The 26,008-nt window shown below is 39.3% G+C and overlaps 1 protein-coding gene across 3 annotated transcripts in view; it reads right to left on the bottom strand.

Annotated features, from left to right (window-relative positions):
- Nucleotides 1-26,008, bottom strand: part of ERC2 (ELKS/RAB6-interacting/CAST family member 2) — a 1,061,162-nt gene that overhangs the window by 678,058 nt on the left and 357,096 nt on the right. For all 3 annotated transcript variants that reach the window (XM_066351701.1, XM_066351699.1, XM_066351702.1), the window contains one exon: nt 9,673-9,828. In XM_066351701.1, coding sequence (XP_066207798.1) covers nt 9,673-9,828 — 156 coding nt within the window. The remainder of the gene's footprint in view (nt 1-9,672; nt 9,829-26,008) is intronic.

Raw genomic sequence — 26,008 nt, forward strand, 5'->3', positions numbered from 1 at the left:
GTGAGAGTCTGTCCTCTATCTCCCCTCCTCTCACTTAAAAGAAAGAAAAAAGAAATGTAACATGCTATAAAACTCACCTAACTAAAGTGTACAGTTGGTGGGTTGTTTTTAGTATATTCACAGTGTACAACTATCATCATAATAAAATTTTAGAACATTTTCATCATCTTAAAATGGAAACTTGCACCATTAAAAGCCACTCTCCATTCCCCACCCTCTACCCCCACCCCCGTAGGCAAATAATAATCTCCCATCTGTCTCTATGGATTGGCCTATTCTGGGCATTTCATATAAATGGAATCATACAATATATGTCCTTTGTGACTAGCATCTTTCACGTAGCACCATGCCTCAAGATTCATCCATGTTGTAGTATGTATCAGTACTTCATTCCTTTTTATTGTTGAATAATATTCCCATGTATGAATATACCATGTTTTGTCTATCAATTCACCAGCTGATTGGTAATTACATTGTTTCCATATTTTGGCTATTAAAAATAATGCTACTAAGAATATTCATGTACAAGTCTGTGAGGACATGTGTTTTCATTTCTCTTGGGTATATACGTAAGTGTAGAATTGCTAGGCCACATGGCAACTGTATGTTTAGCATTTTGAAGAACTTCTAAATCATTTGCCAAAGTGACTGTAGAATTTTACATTCCCACCAATATTATATGAGGGTTCTAATTTCTTCATGCTCTTACCAGAACTTGTTAGTACCTGCCTTTTAAATTATAGCCATTTCAATGGATATAAAACAGTATCTCATTGTGGCTTTGACTTGAATTTCTCTCTTTTTTTTTTTTTTTTTTTGTATTTTGTATTTTTCTGAAGCTTGAAACGGGGAGAGACAGTCAGACAGACTCCCGCATGCACCCTACCGGGATCCACCCGGCACACCCACCAGGGACGACGCTCTGCCCACCAGGGGGCAATACTCTGCCCCTCTGGGGCGTCGCTCTGCCGCGACCAGAGCCACTCTAGCGCCTGGGGCAGAGGCCAAGGAGCCATCCCCAGCGCCCGGGCCATCTTTGCTCCAATGGAGCCTTGGCTGCGGGAGGGGAAGAGAGAGACAGAGAGGAAGGGGGGGTGGAGAAGCAAATGGGCGCTTCTCCTATGTGCCCTGGCCGGGAATCGAACCTGGGTCCCCCTGCACGCCAGGCCGACGCTCTACCGCTGAGCCAACCAGCCAGGGCCTGAATTTCTCTTATAACTAATGACATTAAGTATATTTTCACATACTTATTAACCACTCGTGTATCTCTTTTGGACAAATATTTTCACTGCTTCCTATGACGTATTCTTTGTTTCTGATAATTTATGGCTTTAGTTGATACAGATAGGTTTCCTTTTACTTGTCCTATTTGGGGTACTTTGAGCATCCTACATTTGTTAATTGACACCTGTCATCGGTTTTGGAAAATTCTTAGCTTTTATTTCTTCAAATATGGCTTCTGAATAATGATTCTGTCCCTATTTCATCTTTCCCTCTGGAACTCTGATTATAGTTTTGCTTGACCTCCTTATTCTATCTTCTATGTATTTCCACTTATCTTGCATGTATTGCATCTTTTTAATTTAATTTCTTCTGCTCCGTTTTCTAGTTTATTAAGCCTCTCTTCTTCTGTGACCCTTCTCTGTAACCATTCTGTATTTATACATTGAGCTTTGAAATTGGCATTTATATTTTCCCATTTCCAGAATTTTTATTTGGCTCTCTTTCAATCTGCTTGGTATTTTTACAGTGTCTTGCTTTTTATTTGTATTTCTAATACCTTCTTTTATTTATTTACACACATTAAACATGCTTATATCATAGTGTTTGTCTTAAAAGTCTAACTTCTGAAGTTCTTTCTACTGGCTATCCCTTATAGTGGCCTGTTTTCTTAGAGGTTTTGTAATTTAAAATATATATTGTGTGTTTATGTTTTTTTCTATATCTACAGAAATACTTTGAGGCCTCAGTTAACATGTGGCTTTCCAGAGTGCTTGCCTCTGCCAGTACCTGGGCCCTAGTGAACAAGGACCCCTCAGACTACATTCTCCACTTAAGGCTTTGGGATCACTTCACAATGCACGTCCATGCGAGAGCCAGCTGTGGTTATAGATCCTCAAAGCTAGTTTTTTCATCTTCCACTTGGCTCAAAGTTTTAAAAATATATAATTTTCCCTGAAGTCCCTAGTCTGAGTGGGAGGAGAGTAGAGTGGGGAGGTTATTTTTAGTTTATCCCTGCACTAAAGAGTGAAGCTGTCTGGGATCCCGGCTTTATGTGGCTGTGGTGGAATTCCTATGTGACTCCTCATCTTGAGCAGGCCCAGGCTTCTGTCTGTTTTCTTAAATGTCCCTGTGACTGTCTAGCAAATGCTAATGGGAAGATATAATCAATGTTCCCTGCTTTTGCTTAGTTTTGGCCCCTGAGATTCTTTCTAACTGGACAGTTCACACGTGCATTTTTAAATGTATGTTTCTAAAATATATTTCATTCAGCACTTTTGGTTGTTTTCAGCAACTAAAACTGGCATAAACAAGAACCAAGCTACCGGCAATAACTGCTGAGCATGAACAGAGTGAGATGCTAAAAAAGAAGTGAGACCCCCTCTTCTGAAGTGTTCAGGTTGTACAATTTACCAGAAAGGTTTATATGGAGGAAAATCCCATTCTCAGAGAGGAGTCAGACTGATTTGGGGACAAATAGGTTTCATCTTTCTTGCCATATCTAAAGATTTGGTAGGGGCTGGCCAAAAGGTAGTCAGAGTCAGAGAGAGGGACAGATTCAGAGAGAGGTAGACAGAGTCAGAGAGAGGGACAGATAGAGACAAGCAGACAGGAAGGGAGAAAGATGGGAAGCATCAATTCTTCATTGCTGAACCTTAGTTGTTCATTGATAGCTTTCTCATATGTGCATTGACGGGGGTGGGGGTTGGGGGAGGATACAACAGAGCAAGTGACCCCTTGCTCAAGCCAGAGACCTTGGGCTTCAAGCCAGTGACCTCTGGGCTCAAGCCAGCAACCATGGGGTCATGTTTATGATCCCATGCTCAAGCCAGTGACCCCACGCTCAGGCTGGTGAGCCCGAGCTCAAGCCATGTGAGCCCACGCTCAAGCCAGTGACATTGGGGTTTCGAACTTAGGTCCTCCGCATCCCAGTCTAACACTCTAGCCACTGCATCGCCACTTGGTCAGGCCAAAAGGTACTCTTAAGAACGATTCTGAGTTTGCTTAAAAGTTCACTGGGAGAGAATCCTAATTGATTATCAACATGCTCTGGTATATAAGCAGGTGGTAGCACTGCTCAGGTACTGCAATCCATTAAATATTTCATTATTTTTATAACCATCACATGTGAGTCTATGATCATTTTTATCTGGAATAAAAGAAGTTTCTCTCTCTCTCTCTCTCTCTCTCTCACACACACACACACACACACACACACACACACACAAAACAAGAACAGAATATAGAGAGGAAGTCAGGATTAGGATTATCTAAAGTTATAAAAGAAATTAAACCTGTTGTGATCAGCACTCTTCTCAGGGTATGGCTCCAAATCCTATGCAGTTGTACCTGACAGCACAGTGTATAGCTGATTCCACATATGAAACTGATTCATCTGAAAATAAAGCTGAAACAACTTTCAACTCTACATGCCTAAGCATAAATGACATTTATAGTGAAAAGACTGATTTTTGTTCACTTCTACAAATACTGGAGTAGAAATCTGTGAGAATGGAGTATTGAGACAGAAATTTAAATGAAATTAATTTGACCAATAAAATGTTATTTAATAGAAAGAAAAAGGGGGCAAGTTCTACTTACACCTACTTTAATAAAAACAGATTGATAATGAAAAACTATTTCAGTCTATAAATATTAAACAGGCAGTTGCTTGAAATAGCGTTCAGATTATCACAGCCATGAGATAAATTTTAAATAAATACGTTATGCAGACAATAACAGAAAAAGGCTTTTCTAAGGGGAAAATAGTTACAGGGTAAAAAAATCATATTCTTCCATAAAAATATCCCTTTGGCTTCTTTTATAGCCCTAAACTCAATAAAAATGGAAAGTGATGCAATTGAACATACATGAGAACTGAGGCCGGGGAAGGTCTGTCTCCGTGATGGCAAGAAGAAAAGCCAATCAGAATTACATCACACACTTTATATGAAGTCCATGTGGACATCAGGCACACTTCATCTCGTCTGAAAGTTCTTCCACCACTTATGTCTGTGACACAACCGACACCCTGAAAAAAGACTCTGCCAAGGAAAACAGCTTCTTTTTCACTAAAGATACAGCCCTCATGTGTAGCAAATGATATGCTTATTATCATGCAGTTTGGGTTATGAGGATTGTAATCCATCCGAGATTAATAAGAAAGTGTGTTACAAATTCAGAATAAAGGGGGAAATCTAAGACAGCAGAGCGGTGTCTTTGGCGAACTCAGAAAACAGAGGGAGTGGCTAATGGAGAAGTTCTGGGATCGGTAGATGAAAAATACGTGAGACCAGGAACAAAGCCTCATACTGAAGAAGGGATGCCATCCTTCTTTCCCTACCAGAAAAACAATTATTTATATGTTACATTCCATTCTTAAAGGCTTAACAGTGCTCCTGAAGGCAATTCCTGCTTTTCATGGCCTCTTGGTTCTGCTCTCACAGCCTGATCCCGCGAAGGCTTCTGAGTTGGGGTAGAGATCGCAGATTCACAACGAGGAACGCTGCAGAGTTCACGAGGTGTCCCAGAGTCTCAGCGCCCAGGGCGAGTGTGTCGGTGCCCAAGGGCTGGCAGGATGCCTGGATTCCACCCAGGCTAACTATATCTCGTATCCCTCCGCCTATATACAAGCTGAGATTCTGAGTTCCTCATTTACATTTTTGTAATTCACCTTCCAGCTTCCCCAAAATGTTACATCACAGTTTTTCCATGACATCATATTTATAAAAGTAATTTAGGTCTTCACTGCTTCTTAATTTAACCACAGAGTTTTCAAGAGTCCCTACCAGTCCCAGCCATCTGCTCAGCATCAGAATAGAGGTGCATGCCCTTTCACAGGGCTGTTAAAAATACCTCCTTTACCTCCAACCTACATGTTTTATTCATCTTAATAATTAATGCAATTCTTAAAAGCAGCAATTCTTCGTTATGCCACAACACTGTTGTAGTACTTCTATGTCAAATTTTCACTGAAAAATTATCTATTTCAAGATATTTCTCTATCTAAAAATGAGTTTGTATATAAGAATTATCATTAGCTGCCTTTATTATTTATTAGAAGCAAATCAATACAGATGGAGATGGAGACTGGTTTGATCATGTCCCACTAATGAAGAAAAATCAAATGCTGAGTCAATTTTATCAAAAATGGATCATAAAAATAATTTTCACCTATGCAACATTTCAAAAATTATAAGCTTATGAGAACATGGAGATAGGAACAATTTTAGGGGCTCTTTTTTCATAATTAGGTTGACATTTTTTATCTTATTTTAATTTAAAAAATAGTATACTTCCACCTGACCTGTGGTGGCGCAGTGGATAAAGCGTTGACCTGGAATGCTGAGGTTGCCGGTTCAAAACCCTGGGCTTGCCTGGTCAAGGCACATATGGGAGTTGAAGCTTCCTGCTCCTCCCCCCCTTCTCTCTCTCTCTCTCTCTCTCCCCTCCCTTAAAAAAATGAATGAATAAATAAAAATAATTTTAAAATAATACACTTCCAAGTAATCCTGATAAAACATGCTTAGACCTCTACTAAAGGAAATACTCAGATCAATGAGTCCCTCCAAACCTAATTATTGTAAACAGTCATCATCCTGAAGGTACCTCTCTGAAAGCACGTGGTAAAAGAGAAGCTCTATAGGTTATTGTTAAAAGCTTTCTAGATATTATACAAACCTCTTGTTATATAAGAGGTAACAATATTTAGCTATAATGTTAGGTTTGGTTTCTAAACAGTTCGACTCCTCTGCTTATGTAGCATTTTATAAAAATTTCTGAAATATTGTACCATGACTCTTTGAGTCTTTATGATTAAAACAAAACTTTATAAAGGCAACATTCCCGGCCTCAAATCTAGCATTTTCCGTTAGTTGGGATCCAAAGTCATTTTATGGTTTTCACTTTTATCACTGACTCAGTAAACCCAATGACATGAACAATTACTCTCCATCTCTCAAGTACGTTTCAGAGCCTGTAGGTTTTTGCAACTTAAATCTAATATTTATTTTCTTTTCTGGAAACCTGTCATTTCACATAGACTTGAGTTCTTCCTACTTCCTTATCCGTGTGAAGTTGGGAGTGGGATGGTATTCCCACTTATCCTTCTAAGTTTGCTCTGGTATCAATTTGAGTATGCATTCTTCACCAGACCTGCCAGTGCTCTTCTGTCAATCTGAATATTTTGATAAAAGAATACTACCTCTAAACCTAAACAACCTGCAATGCTCCTGCTGAAGTGAACTCTCCTCCCATCACATATTCAGGGTAGATTTTGAGTATATTTCTTACATTCCCAACCAAGTGGTCAGCATGAGGGAATGAAAAATACTTTGAACATGCACTATTTTTAGTGTCCCTCAGTAGCTAGCTCAGTGCCATGTGCTGGATAGTAAGTCTATGGGGACTGCAATACTCAAATTCCACCAATGACAGCTTTACCCATCCAGACAACTCTGCAAAATTAAATTGTTCAAGAGACCCCAGTGGTGACACTGACTTGTTTTGTCAATGTGTGTAAACAACTATTGCAAAATTTAACTCCTCACATACCTGTGATGATTTGACAAGCGATCTAGTCATATAAACGTTGTATAAAAAGTATTCAAATAAGCAACAGTGGACCATGAAATATGCTAGTGATCCAATTTTAGAGGCTATCACTCCATGCCTCTACAAGTTAACAAGTTCCATGACAAGCGATTTACCCACTGGGATCAGTGCACATAGCCTAAGAGATCTCACAAAGCACAAACACAAGCATTCGTGACTAAGTGTTTAGCAATAGTTGTGCCTTGATAGACCTGCTTGGTCTATCAAGTAAAAGAAAAATAAGTAATTGACATAACAGTATTAAGTATGAGGAATAAATGTTATGATTCAATCCAATAAAAACATTCCTTCAATTAATATAAAAAGCTAACTTTTACTAATACTTTTTAGTTAATTTTTATCAGTCTATAAGGGATATGATATTATATGAACTCATTTTTACTTTATTTCTTAGAAATCCATTTTCCCCATAAGTCAAATTAAGTACAAAATTATTATCATCATATTTGGATATGCTTCAATAATAATAGCTATAATTAACTGTGTGAAAATTAATAAACAAAAACCTCATTTAAAGTGGAGTCAGGACACAAGAATGCTCTCATGAACGTGGAGACCAACTGACCCCAACAGTAAGACACACACCTCACACCTCCAAAAAGAAGTGATACTGCATTACTACCACAGCAGGAAGAAAAGATTCCTGCTTACCCAATAACAGCTCAGCCAATGGGAAACTAACATAGCTCCGCAATGGAACGTCACGATACCTCACACTTTCAGTTTCCTCCAGAGGACACTTCATTTATAACAGCCCCTCCCAAGTCCAAAAAATTCTTCTTTTTTTTCTCTGAACTGAGCATTGTTTACCATTAGACTGCATGCCCCAAATTGCAATTCTTTGCTGTTCCCGAATAAACTATTTAGCTGGAGAAATATCTGGCTGCCTGTTAAAAGTCAACAGCTATTTTTTTGAGCTAGGCACTTAAGCAACATTATTTCATTTAATCTTTTGAGACAACCTCTGCAGTTGGTGGTGTCACCCCATTTTACAGCAGAGTAAACTGTGGATGAGTGACTGAAGTCACCCCACAAGGCCACGCAGCAAGCAAGGGCAGGCTGGAGACCTGCCAGGGTCGGCCTCAGTCCTCCACCTGCGCTCTCCACCGCGGCCCTCATCTTCCCAAACATTCTTCTGACCTGACCACTTTTGGAACCCTTCAAAGTAAGCCTCTCAGACGACTGTGGGCCAATAAAGATCATGACTTACTTGCTGAAGACCATATAAATGTTTTATTTACCTGGACGGAGTCCATGGTGAGGGGTAAAGTTTACAAATCTCATGGCAGTCTGAGTTATAGAAAAGGCTTGCACTGTCTCCCACCATTCAGTGACAGGGTAGGGAGGAAATGTGTAAGCTGCAACAATAATCCCCCCCGCCCTGGCTCCATGAGTTCACTCCTATCTGTGCCTCTGGTCTTCATTGCCAGTGAGATTTGGTCAGCATCGTCAGGCCTCCTACTGTGCTTGCTGCACTCCTCTCAGCACTCCGACTGGGAAGGACAGCAGGAAGGAGACCAGGAGGCAGTGCAGAGCACGAAAACCCACTCTGCATTTTGCAGTGGTTCCTGAAACAGGGATTCGATTCAAGTCCACTGGACACTCCACTTCTCATAGCTCCACTCCTTGACCCAAATTTTTATTCATAATCTCAAGGTTGGCAGAAGAAAGTACAGTTCTTGTTTTTTCCCTAGAGAAACATGTACGTACACACACAAACATATGGGATGTAGTAGATGCTAGCTATTATTTCCTCTTTATAATTTGCAAATATTCTGCAGTGAGTATGCATTTATTTCATAACTTATAAAAATTATAACAATCATTTAAATATTTTTTCTCCATATTCCCACTGCTTTCTCATAAAAATCTGCATTCTGCTTAAATCTGCTGCATTTTATAAGGCAATAAACAAGACTAAAACCTAGAACAAATATAGGAGTATTTAAAAGCAAGTAGTAAAATAAATTTAATTTGTCTGGTTATTATTTTCAGAAGCAAAATGATTTAAAGGCAGGAATAGATAGAAAAAAAACACCTCAATGTATCATAAGACCTACTTGGACTATTCATAAATTCAATAATTATTCATATGCAAAAATAATAGATATTCAGGTACATGGGTCATTTGTAGCCCAATTCAATTTTGAAAAATATAAGACAAATTCTTCAAAACTGCCAATAAGAAATAAATTAATAGGACCCATTAGTATAATTATTAATATTCCAGAGCAACAGAATCTCTTGGAATTATTAAAGAACCCAATGGCATAGGTACTTTTCTTATTCTTATCCCTATTTCATAGATGTGGAAACTGAAGCTTAGAAAAGTTAATAACTGGTGCAAATAGCAGGACTGGTACTCAAAATCATTCTTGTCTTAAACATAGTGCTAAAACCAAAATATCTTCATACCACTGAAATCAGTTTAATTGGCTTCTAAGATCAACACCTTTTGAGACAATCGCTTGCTAGTGTTGCACCAAAAAAGTGGCAATAATAGAAACTTCCAAAAAATAGTAGACTTTTGACAACTAAGAAAATATGCAAATGAGGGGACTATTAAAGGTAAATGTTAACTCCAAGACAGAGTGACACCAAAGGAACTCATTAGAAAATCCTGAAATCTTTGTAAGTAGAAACTCTACCAAAGGTTTTCCCTGATTTCTTTTTGGAATCCATGCGACTGAACTAAAATCTCTGCATTCCTCCTTATTGTCCATATATTTCATGATATCATATAAAGCAAATTATGTGGGTATTCAGGAAAAGTATGTATGTAAAACGTAACTTTCCAGTCACACTAAGAGTATAAAAGTTTATAATTCTGGACCATACCTTGGTTTTCATGAATTTGGAGTGACTTTTGTAAACCTCTATTTGTTTGATCTCTTCCTCACGGTCCTCAGTGTTCAGCACACCATTGGCTTTTAACATCTGGATCTCATCCTCAAGATCCCTTATGTTTCGCTCCAATGAAGCAATTTTTGTGTCCTGTTAGTTAAGAAAAAAAAAAGGAAAGAAAAAGAGAGAAAGAAAATCTTTTTTGGCATCATCAAAATAGAATTTCAGATAGGTATTTTGCTAGTAATGCATTAACTATTATGTAGACATAGCCCTGAATCCAGAACACTTTTTTCACTTCTGAGGTTTATTTATAAGCTTATTTTTAAGCTTCCAATAAAGATCATGTCTCAATACAATACAGAAAGTTACCTAGATATGTTTGCCTAATATCTAGGAATCAAATTACCAAAACAATAATGATAAAACTAATCTAAAGTGTTAAAAAATAAAACATCCTTTAAATGGACAAACTTGTAATTTAAGATATAGTTTACCACTCTATATACTTGAGTCTACTTGTATACACAAAACGGTTTCTTCATGTGTTTGTGCTGTGGCTGGTTTTATAAGGCATGCTTGGAATTTGACTGTGAGAGGAAAGGAAATTAAAATCTACTAATGGGAAAAAGGATTCTCATCTAAACTACAGACATAAGTAAAATTAAAAAGCTGAAACTTGACTAAGTATGACTGATACACTAAATATTAAAAATTTATAGCAATTGGAAATAATATATCACAATGTCATGATTTATTTGGCAAGCAGTGGGCTTCCTGCGTGACAAAAAAACATTATACCTTGAATGGCATTTTTAACCTATTCATTTACAATAAAAAAACTACAATGTGGGATTAACTGAGAAGAAAAACATAGAGAATTTTAAAAAAAAAGAAAATGACAGGCTTCCTATACAAGGTAGAGCACAGTAAGAAATGAAGCATTCCAATAGAGAAGAAAGTTTTTAAAGAAGGAAAAAAACATTCCCCAAACTTCACTATTAGACTCAAATCAATCTTATGAATTAAACACGTGGATAGTTTCACTCGTAAGTTGTCTCACTATCATCTACCTACAATTTAATTGTATAGACTCCTGTAGTTTATATACATTTATAACTGAATATAAATTAAAAACAAACCACCAACTCATTTTTTAACAATTCATTTTTCTTAGAATCTAAATCACTAAGAGTTTTCAAAGCAAAGACAAGAATAAGCTATGAATTCATAACTAATTCATTATAATAACTTATCAACAGCCTGACCAGGTGGTGGCACAGTGGATAGAGCGTCGGCCTGGGATGCTGATGACTCAGGTTCAAAACCCTGAGGTCACCAACTTGAACATAATTCATCCAGCTTGAGCATGGGCTCACCAGCTTAAGCTTGTGGTTGCCGGCTTGAGTGTGGGGTCATAGATATGACTCCAAGGTCACTGGCTTGAACCCAAGGTTGATGCCTTAAACCCAAGGTCACTGGCTTGAGCAAGGGGTCACCGGTTTGGCTGGAGCACCACCTGCCCCATCAAGGCACATATGAGAAAGCAATCAATGAATAACTAAAGTGCTGCAACAAGTTGATGCTTCTCATCTCTCTCCCTTTCTGTCTGTCCCTGTCTATCTGTCCCTCTCTCTCTCACACAAAACAAAACAAAATAAAACAAAACAACTTAGCAATAAATGTGTCTGTCATGACTTTGTGGTTATTTCCTATTTTATTTTCCTATATTATATGCCTGAAACATGTCTTATGTGATGATATAATAATTTATTATAATTAAAAGGAAAACAAGGAGCAACAACAGCTACTTATTGGGCCAAAAATCTGAGTGCCTGAAATGCTGGAGAAAGTTTTATTACTCAGAAAAAAACCCAAGAGGATGAAATAAACAGATTCTGAAATTTGCAAGATTATTATGATATGTTACATTTAGCTTTAAAACAATATTCACTGCATTTTTTCTAGTTATAAAGTAATAAACTTTAAAAACATTAAAAATGGAGAAAATCTACTCTAATCTCACCATCCAGAGACAACCATCATTAATATTTTTATGTATAGTCTTCCAGTCTTTTTGCATTTTATTTTCGTGTGACAGAGATACACAGAGAGACAGAGAGAGATACAGATAGGGAGAGACAGACGGGAAGGGAAAGAGATAAAAAGATTCTTTGTTCAATTCTTCATTCCTTAGTTGTTCATTGATTGCTTTCTCAGATGTGCCTTGACCAGGAGGCTACAGCAGAGTGAGTGACCCCTTCCTCAAGCCAGTGATCTTGGGGTCAAGCCAGCAACCTTGGGCTTCAAGCCAGCAAACTTTGGGCTAAAGACAGCGATCATGGGATCATGTCTATGATCTCACGCTCAAGCCAGCAACCCCTTGCTTAAGCTGGTCAGCCCACACTCAAGCTGGTGACCTCAGTGTTTCAAACTTGGGTCCTCTGCATCCCAGTCCGACGCTCTATCCACTGCACCACCTCCTGGTCAGGCTTCTTTTGTATTTTAGATGGAATTTCTGGAAGTCTTGTGTACTTCCAGCTTGAGTGATGGGAGTGTTATGGACTAAATGTCTTTGTGCCTCCAAATTTCATATGTTGAATTTTTAATTCCTAATATAATGGTATTTGGAAATGAGATTTTTGAGAAGGTAATCAAGGTTAGATTAATCATTAATATAGGGCACTTATGATGGAATTAATGCCCTCAGGGGAACACAGAAAGCTTGTTCTTTCTCTCTCTCTTTTCTCCCTCCCTCCCATGTAAGAACACAGCAAGAAAGTGGCCATCTGCCAGCTAGGAAGAGAGTTCTCACCAGAATCCTACCATGCTGGCACCATGATCCTAGACTTTCAGATTCCAGAACTTCAAGAAAATAAATTTCTGGAGTTTCCAGTCAAGATGATGGAATAGGAAAATGCATACTGGCATCCTCCCACAACCATGTCAAAGTTACAGCTCAAGTACAGAACAACCATTATTGAGAAATGCCTGACATCTAGCTGATAGAAGTCCAATAACTAAGGATATACATAAGCAATCACACTGAACTGATAAAAGGGGCAGAGATGTGGAACAGGCTAGTGCCACACCCATTGGTGGCAGTTAAAAGTAAAGAGGAATACCCCAGGGGTAGAGGTCACCCCTGAGGAACAAGGGGTCCCAGCCCCACACCAGTCTCCCAGCCCAGATTAAAGTGATGAGAGGAGATATCCCCATCACTTCTGGCTGTAAAAACCAACAGAGATTATGGCTGAGTGAAAGGGAGGGCTGCTGGAGTCCCAGACATTCTCCTTAAAGGGCTTGCTCATGGACTTACTTGCTGACAGACTCACTAGCTCTGAGATCCAGGGCTAGGTAGGGCAGCAGACAGAAAGGCACCAGGGTGAACTGAATAGTCTTGCTTCATGCTGAGAGCTGGAGGGGCAGTTTTGTCCCAGTCAGAAGCGCTGGCAGGAGCCATTGTTCCTTTGCCAAACCCTCCCTCTTCAGGTGCAGGAGGGTACCATATATAATTTTCCATCAACCTGGCTCACACTATTTTCTCCACCCTGCTGATTCCCTGAGACCCTGTGCCACCCAACTAGCAGGCCCAGCTAAGCCTTTCCCAGTGGCTTTTCCATACAAATGCACTATCTCAACTCAGTCTGCAGACTTTCCTAAAATCTCTCAAGGGTTCACAAAACTCAAACAAGCCCCATGCCTCTTTCTCAGTGGTCCCAGGCCTGGCACTGGCAGAAGATGGACTTGGTTGACACCTCAGCCTTTCCCAAGCACCTCCAAGCCCAGTACAAGTAGCAACCATCTTCAGATTGCCCAGTGGCCCTAGGAGGGCCACTGACCTTGACCTGCACCTCTCAGGAGATCCCAGAGCCAGTGAACTCAATGGTGAGCCTCAGAACACAGAGCACCACCCAACCACCTCCACAAGTGACACACTCAAGGGGTGGACTCAGCACATAAAAGATTCAACCAAAGATAGCATGAATTAATGAAGCAACAAATTAATGTTTCCATCTCGCCCATTTTCCTTCCTCTCTCTCTAAAATTCAATCAATAAACTTTTTTAAAATAAAATAAAAATAGGAATAATGGCAATTAATACATATCTATCAACAATCACTTTAATGCAAGTAAGATTACCTTCTTTTCTACAGTTGAGTAGTATTCCATTAATCTTACCTGTTGCAACAATATGAATGAACCTGGAGAGTATTATGCTAAGTGAAATAAGACAATCTGGGAAAGACAAGTACTGTATGATTTCACTCATATGTGAAATCTAATGAACAAAATAAACTAACAAACAAAATAAAAACAGGCTCATAGATACAGAAAACACACTGAGAACTGTCAGAGGAAATGATAGTTGGGGGACTGCATGAAAAAAAGTAAAGAGATTAAGCAAAAACAACTCAAAGACACAGACAACAGTATGGAGATTACAAGGGGGAAAGGAATGGGAGAGGTAAAAGAGGGCAAAAGGGGGATAAATGGTGATGGGAGGAGACTTGACTTGGGTGGTGAATGCAACACAATAGACAGATGGTGTATTATAGAATTGTACATCTGAAATCTATATAATTTTATTAAACAATGCCACCCCAATAAATGCAATAAAAAGTTTTTTAAATGCAAGTAGATTAAATACTCCAAATAAAAGACACAGGGTAAACCCTGGCCAGTTGACTCAGTGGAAGGGCGCTGGCCTGGCGTGTAGAAGTCCCAGGTTCAATTCCTGGCCAGGGCACACAGGAGAAGCACCCATCTGCTTCTCCACCCTTTCCCTTCTCCTTTCTATCTCTCTATTTCCCTCCTGCAGCCAAGGCTCCATGTGAGCGAAGTTGGCTTGGGAGCTGAGGATGGCTCCATGGCCTCTGCCTCAGGCTCTAGAATGGCTTCAGTTGCAATGGAGCAACACCCCAGATGGGAAGAGAATCGCCCCCTGGTGGGCATGCTGAGTGGATCCTGGTCAGGGGTATATGGGAGTCTGTCTCTCTGCCTCCCCACTTCTCACTTCAGAAAAATTAAAAAAAATTAAAAAAAAGTACACAGGGTGGCTGAATGAATAACAAAACTAGACCCTTACATATGCTGTCCACAAGAAATCAAAAGAGACACACAGACTGAAAACAAAGGAATGGAAAAATATAAGGTCTACCGGAAAGTTCTGTCCATTTTTGGAATAAAACAAAATACAAATTCTTCTGACTTAATTCATGTGGCACCCATCTTGAATATTTCCATACCAATCCTATCTTCCAAATATGGTCCGAAATGGTTTGCTGAGCTGAATTAAGCCTTTCTGCGATCTCCAATGTTGTCAGAAAAGGATCTTGCTCCAACACGGTCTTAACAACATAGTCATCATCGATCAAAGATGGTCGCCCAGAACATGGCTTATCAGAAAGGTCGAAATCACCTGTTTTGAATTTTTCGAACCATCTTCTGCATGTCCTATCAGAAACTGTACCTTCACCAAACACTTTCAATAAATTTCTACATGCTTCTGTAGCATTTCTTCCTTGTTAAAATTCATAAAAATACAGTGGCATAAATGAACTTTATCAGTAGCCATGGGTACACTATCGCTTCACACATAAGACTAACGTGAATCAACTTTGTTTTAGTTAATTTGCTATGTCAGTATGTATATATTAAGTGATAAAAATAAAGAGGCACACATGCGCCAAATAAACATGTGCTTACGTGTCGAAACTTGTTGTGATATTAACGGACAGAACTTTCCAGTAGACCATATATATATATTGTATTTTTCTGAAGCTTGAAACGGGGAGAGACAGTCAGACAGACTCCCGCACACCCGGCACACCCACCAGGGGCGACGCTCTGCCCACCAGGGGGCGATGCTCTGCCCCTCCGGGGCGTCGCTCTGCCACGACCAGAGCCACTCTAGCACCTGGGGCAGAGGCCAAGGAGCCATCCCCAGCACCCGGGCCATCTTTGCTCCAATGGAGCCTTGGCTGCGGGAGGGGAAGAGAGAGACAGAGAGGAAGGAAGGGGGGTGGAGAAGCAAATGGGCGCTTCTCCTATGTGCCCTGGCTGGGAATCGAACCCGGGTCCCCCGCACGCCAGGCCGACGCTCTACCGCTGAGCCAATCGGCCAGGGCAAACCTTATATATTTCATGAAAATAAAAATGAAAAATTCTTGGGGTAGCTATACTTATACCAGACAGCATAGACTTGAAAAGAAAGGCTATGAAGAAGAATCCAACCATTCCACTTCCGGGTATTTATCCGAAAAAGCCCAAAACACTGAGTTGAAAAGACATATGCACCCATATGCTCACTGCAGCATTATTTACAATAGCTAAGATATGGAAGCAACCTATATGCCCATCAGTTGATGAGTGAATAAAGAAAAAGTGGTGCATATATAAAATGAAATATGACTCAGCTTTAAAAAAGAATGAACTCTTGGTATTTGCAACAATATAAATGGACCTAGAAGGTACTGTGCTAAGTGAAATAAGTCAGACATAGAAAGACAAATGCCATATGATTTCAATTATGTGGAATCTAAAAAACAAATGAACAAGCAGACTAGAAACACACTCATAGTTATAGAGAATGTTTGGAAGGCTGCCATATTTGAAGGGGTTTGGGGGATGGGCAAAAAAATTAAAGGAATTTCAAAATATGAATTGGGAGCTACAGAATAGTCATGTGGATATGAAGTACAGCATAGGGAATAGTCAATAATATAATAACTATGTGTAGTGTCAGATAAAAATTAGATTTATCAGGTGATCTTTGTAAAATATTTAAATTTTTTATTTATTAATTTTAGAAAGGAGAGAGAGAGGGAGAGAGAGAGAGAGAGAGAAGGAGGGAGGAGCAGGAAGCATCAACTCCCATATTTGCCTTGACTAGGCAAGCCCAGGGTTTCGAACCGGCGACCTCAGCATTTCCAGGTCGACCTTTTATCCACTACGCCACCACAAGTCAGGCTTCTTTGTAAAATATTTAAATGTCTCATCACTGGGTTGTCAACCTAAAACTAGTATAACATTATAAATCAATGGTAATTGAGAAATAAAAAAATATTTTAAAAAAATTCCCAGCCTGCAGTAATTTTGTTACGGCAGTCCAGGCTTACAAATGTGGGAAGTCATCCATCCTTAGCTACTCATTTGAGTTCTGAGCTATGAGAACTCTGTAGATAACAAGAGCAGCAATAATCAAAAGGCTATTAAAAAATTTCTAAAAGTTTCTAAGAACTTTCTTAAATAAACATGTCATTTTAAATCACTATTTTTTCTGACTATAAAATTGAGACATGCTCATTATAGAAAACCTGAAAAGTTATAGATGACTGTGATCGTCCACCATCCCATCACCCAGATATACCCATTAACATTTATATTTATACTCACAAATGCCTGAAGATTTTATTTTTACTTTAAAACATAGAAAGATAGATATCAATATGATATAGATTGCTTCCCTTTACTGAAATATAAATTGACTATTGATGAGATTGACAAATATCTCAGTAGAAAATGTGTAAGAGTTTACTGTGAGTGAAGTGGAAGTAGAAGGACCATCATTTCTGCTTCTCCGATATAAAATTCCCTAGAAGTGCAGACTTGTCTAAAGTGACCACATTCATATGTTTGTACGTACACATATGCATGTATAAATGTGTGTGCGTATTGCAAGGCACCTTATACTCTTCACACTTTATGCCTTACTTTCTGGATAGCACTTGGTAGAATTTCAGGTCTCAATCATGTAGGCAAGGGAAGAGGAACCCCTCAGTTTTTCTCTAAGTCAACTCTTTGAGATGTATGTGTTCGTTAGCAGTGACCACAATGCCAGGTTCTAAGTGAGTTAGGAGGAGCTTCTCACTGGACTTTAGAAACTCACTTACTGCTAAAGGAAGACCGGAACTGAGATAAGATAAAAATATCTTAATATATACCCTTTCGACCTATAAACATCAGAGTTAAATTTCATCAAATGGCAAAACACAGTTTGAAAATAATATCTTTAACTTTTACTAATTTTCTTCAATTAACCATAAACTTTTCTTTTCCTCATAAACTTTTCTTTTTCTTTGTCAGCCTTGACTGCCATACAAAATTACCACAGATTGGGTGGCTTAAAAGATATAAATTTTTTTAAATAATTTTTTATTTCTCAATTGTAGGTGATATACAATATTATATTCGTTTCAGTGATTAGGAGGAGGAGAAAGGAGGATGGGAGAAAGAGGACAGAAAACAAAAGAAAGAAATGGGTATTGTGAAGTCACTTTAATAAGGGTCTATTTTTTCTGTTCTGATTGATACTTCTATTCTTTCACAAGAAGTCAGTTTCAAGGGCAAAAGAACTCACATCTGAAACCATGAGCATATAGAAAAGGAGATAGAACATCACTACACTCTAGAGAGGAGCCCTGGGGTAGCTAAGTTGGTTAGAGTGTTGTCCTGATACGCCAAGGTTTCAGGTTTGATCCCTGGTCAGAGCATGTACAGGAATCACCAACAAATGCATAAATGAGTGGGACAATAAATCTCCCCCCCCCTTCCTTCATCTCTCTCTCTCAAATCAATAAATGAAAAAAAATTTAAGATCTAAGGATAACAGATACAAAATACAGAGGTATATTAGATGGTATATTGATTATGCCCAAGATGATAATTCAAAATGATAAAACAGAAAGACATGAGGAGATATAAGCTTCTCAACAGACTCACTTGGAAGAATTCAGGGAGAATTTTTTCTGTTTTTGAAAATCTCTAAAACTAGATAAATGACTAAAATTTTATTTATATTTAAGAAGGACTATGGAAGGAAATTACTTCACAGGTCCTGATGTCTTAATATGGCACATGGATGGATTCTGTCTTTCAGAATAGATACTAAATGCACATGCTCTATAACTCTAAGCACTGATCTAGAATAAAGAGGAAAAAACTAAAGATATTTGCTGTAACATACTAAAAAGTTCAGTTTTAGAAGGTATAGCAACATTTTACTCCCAGTTACCATAGATTTCTTCATCTGAACATCTTTAAATATTTATAATAGATATTTTAAAATAATATATGTTGTGATATTCAAATACTCATCTTAATTATGTTTGTCAAATAAGGAAGCTCTTGAAGAACATCACTGTGGGCCTGTCTTTAGAAATGAGGCAAGTGAAATAGAAGACAGAACAGCTTTTCTGTCCACAGAATGCAAACGCTCTGTAAAAGCAGGTTGCAGGGTCAAAGAGTTTGGGAAATGCTCACTGGGGATTCCCAATGCACATTACCATTAATGGTTCTGGGAAGTCCTGCAGTTAAGTATTCCATTTAATTTTTCCCAGTATTGTTCCTATAGAAGTCAATTCTTAGGGAGGGAAAAAGGAGAACTTTAATGATTACATTAAGCTCACAGACAGATACAAAAGTGAAGAGTCAAAACAATAATTTGGATTCTTCAAGGGAAAGCTTGCCATGTTTACACCAAATTTAAAATAAAACCCCCAATTTAATTGGGGGTTTAAATATCCAAATCACCTGGTCAGCTTCTGTCACTCTAAAGTGGTTTACTGCGTGCCTGCTCTGAGCCCAGAGCAGTAGAAGAACACCTAAACCCCCAAGCTCCTGGAACTCACCACTTCTTGTCTCAGGTGGCATTTTTCAAATAGTCTTTGGATAAGACAACCATCAAATTGTTTTGCTTTTATACAACTTTATGGTTAAAGACTGTAAGAATGTGGGAGGGGAAAGTTTAAGGAAAAAAAAAGCTGAAATATGTTTGCTTCATTCCTCATTAGTTAGAGAAAAACATATCTGAGTTAAATGTCTCTTTCAAATAATTTCATTTCACATATTCATAAAATAATACTTGTAAAACTTGATACACACATTGCAGATTGTTAATAATTCTTTGTTTTTTCTTTTTTTTTTACTTTTTTTTTTTTCTGTATTTTTCTGAAGCTGGAAACGGGGAGAGACAGTCAGACAGACTCCCGCATGCGCCCTACCGGGATCCACCCGGCACGCCCACCAGGGGCAACGCTCTGCCCACCAGGGGGCGATGCTCTGCCCCTCTGGGGCATCGCTCTGCTGCGACCAGAGCCACTCTAGCACCTGGGGCAGAGGCCAAGGAGCCATCCCCAGCGCCCGGGCCATCTTTGCTCCAATGCAGCCTTGGCTGCGGGAGGGGAAGAGAGAGACAGAGAGGAAGGAGGGGGGGTGGAGAAGCACATGGGCGCTTCTCCTATGTGCCCTGGCCAGGAATTGAACCCGGGTCCCCCGCACGCCAGGCCGATGCTCTACCGCTGAGCCAACCGGCCAGGGCCTGTTAATAATTCTTAAAGATTCATGCCCAATACTATTTTACATATATTATTCAAAAGATTAAAAAAAAGGTATTTGATCTAAAAGTAATAAATAAACTACTAGAAATGAACCCCTATTAGCGAACTACCCAGTGGCTCCCCCCTGCGGATCCTTAAACCAGCCATGAATATTAGCATTAGCCCGTGTGTGCTGGAATTGTAGCAGTGAGGACACAAGGCAGGAAGGAAGACTGAAATAAGTTTCTCTCTGCTTTTTCTTTCTTAAAAAAATAATCTCTGGATTTTTCTAAGACATGTCTGCTATGGTTGATAGTAAACTTAGATACAGGTAATTCTCACTCTAATTCAACAAATATATCATATATTGAGAATCTATTGGGTACCAGTCACTGTGCCAGATATGTGAGTTACCAGGTAGACCTCAACAATATTCAAGGATATCCTTCCCTCCCTATCATGGGGCACAGTCTACATCCTTGTTAATCAAACTGTTGTCCACAGACCAGCACTACTGATGTCACCAAAGAGATTTTTAGAAATACAGAATATCAGGCTTCAACAGGGAACTACTGAAAATAAATCTTCATTTTCTTCAGGTCCTCAGATGAACAGGGTGTTCTAAATTACTTCAGGTGCCCAGCATACCCAAGGGACAAGACTGATCAAAGCAAAAGAGACCAGGATAACTTTACTGCCCAAGTATATTTAGAAAAATATGAAGCTACTTTCAAGAGCTATCCAACTTGGCAAAGTGTATGCAAACGCTGGGAGCAAGTGTTCTGGAGCATGTTAACCTGTCAGGATGCCATGATCACCATTTCCACGTTTTTCAAACATTATGTTCCCCTTAAACAGCAAGAAACAGATTTCAATTTCTCTCTAGGAACTGTGAACACTGAAATGGTGAGTGGGTGGAATGTCAAAAAAGCAACATCATTTAGTCACAAAAAGTAACAATTATGTTATTGCTGAGTGTCACAATGTGCTTTCCTTTCAAATTCAGTAAGAATTACTGGTTTCATTTTTAATATCAGGCCAAGAAAGAAAACACAAGCAGTTTTCACAAAGCATGGAATTCACCATGATCATATATCGGTCTACGGACGTTGATCAACAAACTTAGGGCCAACTTGGTTTAAAGAAGAAGACGTGATCTAATGTTCAGGAAATGTCCCTACATAATTATATTATAGTTTATTTAGAATAAAATTCTAGACTATTATTACTGGATACCACAGAGGCTCTAGAAGGCTTAAGTTTTAAAAATCATCTAGTTGTAGTTGCAAACATAACTGAACAGCCCTTGGTCTAAGGCTATCTGAGTAATGCCCTGCCTTTGGAAGGATTTACTGTGTGGGATTAAGATTAACCATGGTTATGTAAGCCCAAGTTAAGCACTCCAGAAAATAAAATTGACTTGGGCCTATGCCATGTTAGGAGGAAAAACAAAAAAAAAAAAAAAAATCAAAGACGGGTCTTCTTGGGCCTTATCAAACTATGAGAAGATGATAACCTAAATTAGAAGATGACAGAGGACATGCTGTGTTTTGATGGTGGTGCTTTTGTGTTTGTCTGTTTGTTTAGATGGTATCTAATTCTGTATATCAAAATATACAAGCACAGTATTAGGTTGGACTAGTTCAAATTAAAGCAATTAGGGTGCTTTGATATTTCTTTTCATGGTCTCCTTGTCCTACTTCTGACTCATTCTTCATGAAGCCCATGCCTGGAAGCATCCTTCCTGGCGTGCTGTCTCATTACTAATGACCCATGGGCAGAAGATGTGTCTCTAGTGGTTATTGCTAGACACTGTGTGACCTTTGAGGTTTTGGTGTCCGTGTACAAATTTCTTGTTGTTATAGTGGACTCAAGTCTCATAAAAGAGATAGAGATAAGACGGTCCAGCTGACCCTCAGAGAGTCACAAAGCTGATCCTGGTCTAGGCTTTTACATCTTAGGGAAAGACACTATGCCCTTCTGAAATAGGACCATTCTCAAGAGCATGTTAATCAAGTTTCAAGTGAAATACAATGCATGAAAGTACCTATTATGCAACCTCCCCCTGGAAAGTTTAGATTTAGCATTACTATCACAAGCCCATTTGCCAGTTCTGTGAGGTACACAGGCAGAAGACAGGAGATACTAGATTTAGCCCACCCTGTTAACTGTGAGCATGTTCCTAACCTTGGTAATCCTATAACCTAAGGTTGTTTTGAGAATAACTGAGTGACACATAGACCTTTCAGGATCCTAGTGAACACACAGTGGATGCTCTATAGAGACCACCTTCCCTCCTGTTTTCTGCAGTAGCATGTATTCATTACTTCTTTATCAGTCTGCTCAGCTTCTTCTCCTTTTGGAGCTACATTTCCCCATCTCCCTGTGGTTTCAATGGTGTTTTGATGTGTGACTCTGTGCTGTGGCATGTTCCATGGATCCTCTGAATACAAATATTGATGCAAGAATGAACTCATGATATCATCAGGCCAATAAGAGTCCTTTTAAGGGGCTGACATAAATACAGGGGCCTCTCCTTTTCTGAGTGTGTGCTTCTCCTTTCATGAGATGATAAGCAATAAGGAAAATACAGGCCTGTGGCTGGCTGTGACCTCTTTTGATCCATGAATTAAGAATCTGCCTTAATGACTGGGCTGTTATAACATCATTTGAATAGTGAGATACAGCTACATCAGAATTATCCATTTACCAGAATACCAAAATACATTATCAGGGTTTCGGTCATTTTTAACCCAAAGAAAATAATACACAAGTGATAGTGGAAAAGATAATACCAAGATATAATTATTTATAATATTTTATAAGTCTAAAGATAGAGACATGAAAAATGGGTTAAGACTACCATAGCAGAGTCAATCAATCTAGAGAAAGCACTGAAGCTTATTATGGGGTTTGGAGAGGGGTAAAAATAAGGTTATAATAAAGAAGATAAAATTCTTTCCAGCCAGAGTAATAATACATACAAATTCAAGACCACTTAAAATGGTGGTCAGCACATAATATTTTATAAATATAAATGCAAAGAATAAGAGAACAAGTATACAGTATGTGTCAAGGAGGAGTAAGAAGTCAAGGCTGATTAAAAAGTACAGATCACTTTTAGTGCAGAGGGGTTAGAAATGAAAGGGAGGTGAGGCTGAATGATAACTTGTCTTCAGAATCAAGCCAGGAATCTGTACTTGGGTCTAACTGGGAGTCATTTATAATAGGTAAAAAACAAACAAACAAACAAATAAGAGAGCAATAAGATAGCCTTTGGGAAGTCAATAATAAAAACAAAAGCCAAGATGGAATTTGAGACAATAGAGATGATGGATTAATCAGCCTTGAAGTAAAAAAATTCTCAGAAATGGTTGAGAAGTGCAGTAATCACTAAACAAAGAGGGTAAAATGAATGGAAATCATGGAAAAGTCACAGAAAATAAGAGTTAAGTTTAAAAAAGAGAGAGAGAGAGAAGTCAAAAAATGTTTGGAGAGACTTAAGACTAAGAAAAAAATTAGGGTATCATTGGTGACCTGAGGGCAGCTTCAATGGAGTTGTGTTATCCTAATTGGAACTTGGACCCCAGTTTTTTAAATACCATAGACTGGGAGGTGATTGCTGAATCTGTCACAAATCAGTATACAAGAACCAACCAGAACAGACACCACCTGGGGCACTGGATCCAAGTCTGGGAAGTTGCTGCAGGGCTGGCCTTTAACTCTTTAGTTGCTGGATACAGGGCTCCCAGGGTAAGGACTCCAGTAAGGAGGTGCCCTAGGGTAACCATGGAAGTACTTCAACATTTTAATAACAAATATAGCTGTGCATGTGCCTCTCAGTAGAATATCAGCCCTCCACAGAAAGCTGCTTCAATTGAAAATGTGGGTTTTCTACATCTCCAGTGCATGGAAGGGAGCACTAATGAATCCAAAATCCCTTCCATTTCCATGTGCCTACGACACATACTGATGCGCAGGCTTGCCAGTGACAGTCTCCAGACTAGGTATGTCACAGTCACCTAGGGAGTAAAAACTATCAATGACTTGGCCCCACCACAAAATATTACATTTCAGGAGGTGGGGGGAGGGTAACACAAAAATCAGTATTTATTTGTAAGTTTCTCAGGTTAGAAAAAAACACAAAAATTTATGTTTTATAAATATGTTCTCTCCTGTTTATGTTAAAAATATAAATATATTTGCACTATCTGAATATATAAAAAGGAATAGCCTGGGTCACCAATGTTTCTCCATTCCAGTATTGAAAATGCAGTTAAAACAACAGCTAATATATACTGATTACTTATGCAAACACTATGACAGAAAAATATCTTTAATTTTCCCCCTAACCCTATGAATTAGGGATTTATTTTACACTTTTTTTTTCTTTTTACAGAGACAGAGAGAGAGTCAGAGAGAGGGATAGACAGAGACAGACAGACAGGAACAGAGAGATGAGAAGCATAAATCATTAGTTTTTTGTTGCGCATTGAGAATCCTTAGTTGTTCATTGATTGCTTTTTCATATGTGCCTTGACCGCGGGCCTTCAGCAGACTGAGTAATCCCTTGCTCGAACCAGCGACCTTGGGTCCAAGCTGGTGAGCTTTGCTCAAACCAGATGAGCCCGTGCTCAAGCTAGTGACCTCGGGGTCTCGAACCTGGGTCCTCCGCATCCCAGTCCGACAATCTATCCGCTGCGCCACCTCCTGGTCAGGCATTTTACACATTTTGAAGTCAGGAAATCTACATAAATAACTTGCCTAAGATTTTCCCTTTGTTGAAGTAACTTTCCAGGCCCAAAATAGAGCTGCTTCTGTTCAGGACATCACATCAGTAAACCGAAACTAAGATAACTTCCAAATCCCTGTAAATGCTCTGCTTGTCCAGAAACATGAAGTCTATCTGGTCAGCCAGTCCCCAGTGCCACGCCAGGGGTTCTATACTTATTTCCTTGTTCCTTCTCACCCCAAACAAAGTTAACTATATGGCCTTAGCCAATAAGATATATTGTATTTTTCTCAGCCTTGTTCTTTATTCTTTACCCTATAAAAGCTTCCTGACTTGGGCCCCATTTTGCAGTTCTCCAACGGAGACTGTCTGCTTCATGAAGTGTTAAATAAAATTTGTTTGTGTCACCTAAATTGTCTTTTAACACCTTTAATAATCAGGAGTGGTTCCCTCCACAAAGCCTTCCCTTGACTAGGAGAGAGGAGGCCACATACAGGGACCCTGCTGTCCATCCCCAGGACTTCCTCAGGAGAGACTGGCCTCAGAGAAGGTGTGCACCTCGATGCTGGGCCATTTGGTCCTTTCTTCCACACAGTTCTTTTACCCTTTAAAGATCACAGAGCAAGATCGAAAAAATAGCAGAGGTTGGGGTAAAAAGAAAGGGAGGAAGAAATTTCAGAAACTGCTTCCAGATGAGAGAGGAGTGTTCCGTGTTTGCAGCCCCGCCCTCACTTCCGCTGGAAGGACATCATCTTTCACATACAGTTGAATACAAAGAGGGTTTGAATTTCCAGAGGTTCAGTGAAATACTACTTTGCAATCTTAGGAAGTCATAAAGAGACAGTCATCTGACCACTGTATTCTCTTCCGATGCTCTTTAGGAAAAGAATGGGTGAAGAAGCTCTCCTTCCTGGCCTTCCAGCAACCTGGACTGGCTCTTCCTGTTTCCTTTGAACCCACCACCCCAAAGCTCCCAGCAGCCCTGGTCTGGGGCCTCATGCTTAGGATTTCTAAAACATACCGCAAATCCTTCTATGTTCAACCAGTTTGTCTCATGGAAAAAGCAACAGGCAGCAGAGGAATTCAGGCCACCCGAAGTCACCAGTGTGGCCTGATGGATGTGGAAACTGGACCATGCCTTAGGGATGAGACATGTGACAGCCGGCACACTGTCATTATGAAACTTGAAAGGGGAAGTTCACATGAGGCCTGTGGTTGACTTCTAAACCCCGCTGGCAGGGGCGCACGCCAATAAGGAAATTGCGATCCCTAAATAAAC

The sequence above is a fragment of the Saccopteryx leptura genome, chromosome 10 (genome assembly GCF_036850995.1).
Source record: "Saccopteryx leptura isolate mSacLep1 chromosome 10, mSacLep1_pri_phased_curated, whole genome shotgun sequence".
NCBI classification, from domain to species: Eukaryota; Metazoa; Chordata; class Mammalia; order Chiroptera; family Emballonuridae; genus Saccopteryx; species Saccopteryx leptura.